Source organism: Nematolebias whitei, chromosome 13, assembly GCF_014905685.2.
Source record: "Nematolebias whitei isolate Nwh7 chromosome 13, NemWhi1, whole genome shotgun sequence".
Lineage (NCBI taxonomy): Eukaryota > Metazoa > Chordata > Actinopteri > Cyprinodontiformes > Rivulidae > Nematolebias > Nematolebias whitei.
The window spans coordinates 43,564,957-43,566,469 of record NC_056510.1 but is presented as its reverse complement, the minus strand read 5'-3'; the positions used below and the strand labels follow the sequence as shown (position 1 = coordinate 43,566,469).

The window sequence follows — 1,513 nt, the reverse complement described above, 5'->3', positions numbered from 1 at the left end:
AGTTGTTGACATGCCAACGACTCTACATGGAATACATAATGAGATCCATGGTGAATAAAGAAGTACTTTTAAACACTTGGTCCATAAACTGTTGGACTGTTTTCCAAAGACAAATACATCATACACAGAAAACTAATGTGGAAATCTTTAAACTGAGTCAAATATATCACTTTAAGTGTATCTTTTTTCATTTGTATGCTGTCTTAAATACTTTCTTCCACCCATTTATTATAGTTTTTAATTATTTTGATTACTGACATGAATGTGACATATATTAATCTTGATGGCTACGTAGAGTTGGAAAAATATAGATTTCTTTATTTTGTTATCATGCTCATAGGATATATTGTGATCATTTGCATTAATTCTACCATTGTGTGGCTTATTGTGATTCACAAAAACCTCCATGAACCCATGTACATTTTCATTGCTGCTTTGTTAATTAACTCTGTTCTTGTCAGCACAGGAGTCTATCCAAAACTACTGATTGACTTTTTATCTGAAAAACAGACCATCTCTTATCCAGCATGTCTATTCCAGATCTTTGTTTTTTACTCTCTGAGTTGTTCAGAATTATTACTGTTAGCAGCCATGGCCTTTGACAGATACGTGTCTATATGTAAACCTCTGCAATATCACACAATTATGAGAAAAACAACTGTGTGCATTTTCCTAGTCTCAGCGTGGCTCATACCTTTTTGTCATTTTGCTGTGCCAATCATAGGGAATGCAAATCAGAAACTCTGCAGTTTTAATTTGAAAGGAATTTTTTGCAACAACATATTAAACTATATTTTCTGTGTACGTTCAAGAGCACTGTTAATATTTGGCGTATTTATTCTTTTCGATATTTGTTTTCTTCCCATGTTTTTTGTACTTTTCACATATACAGTCATTCTTATAAAATCTTATAGAAGTTGCAGAGAAGTCAGAAAAAAAGCTGCACAGACCTGTTTACCTCACCTGCTGGTTTTAATTAACTATTTTTGTTTGCTTACTGTTGACACAGTCTTAGTTAGACTGGAATCGGATGTTTCTAAGATTGCACGTTTTATAATAATGTTGCAAGTAATAACATTTAATCCTATTTGCAATCCAATCATATATGGAATAAAAATGAAAGAAATTTATAAACACCTTAAAAGGTTGTTGGTCAATGCAACTTAACAAATTTTGTAATTATTTTTTTTGACCTTGTGTTTGTGATAGAGATACTCTTGTTGTTGCAGTAATGGCTATAACAACTTTGGTCTTAAAATGTTGTTTTTACAGTTTTTACAATTAAAACATTGACTCCCTTTGTTTCTCTGATATAATATATCTGAGTCTCTGATATAGTTAACCTTTTTTTTTTTAGCAACGGCCATCATTTTAGTTACACTGTCCCTAATTCTAACCATTGAGTTCCTTTAAAATAACAACTCAAACAAAAAAGTCTGTTCTGTTTTTGTGTGTTTTTTTTTTAACAATGTAACATTTTGCTGTACAACCTCTAACAAACTAAGATCACAGA

General features: G+C 31.3%; 1 protein-coding gene across 1 annotated transcript; it reads left to right on the top strand.

Moving 5' to 3' along the window:
- The first annotated feature begins 252 nt into the window (after positions 1–252).
- Positions 253–1,167, top strand: LOC119419418 (olfactory receptor 6N2-like). The gene has a single exon (XM_037686724.1). It carries the CDS (start codon positions 259–261, stop codon positions 1,165–1,167), a length of 909 nt encoding a protein of 302 aa, XP_037542652.1. The 5' UTR covers positions 253–258.
- The last annotated feature ends 346 nt before the right edge of the window (positions 1,168–1,513 follow it).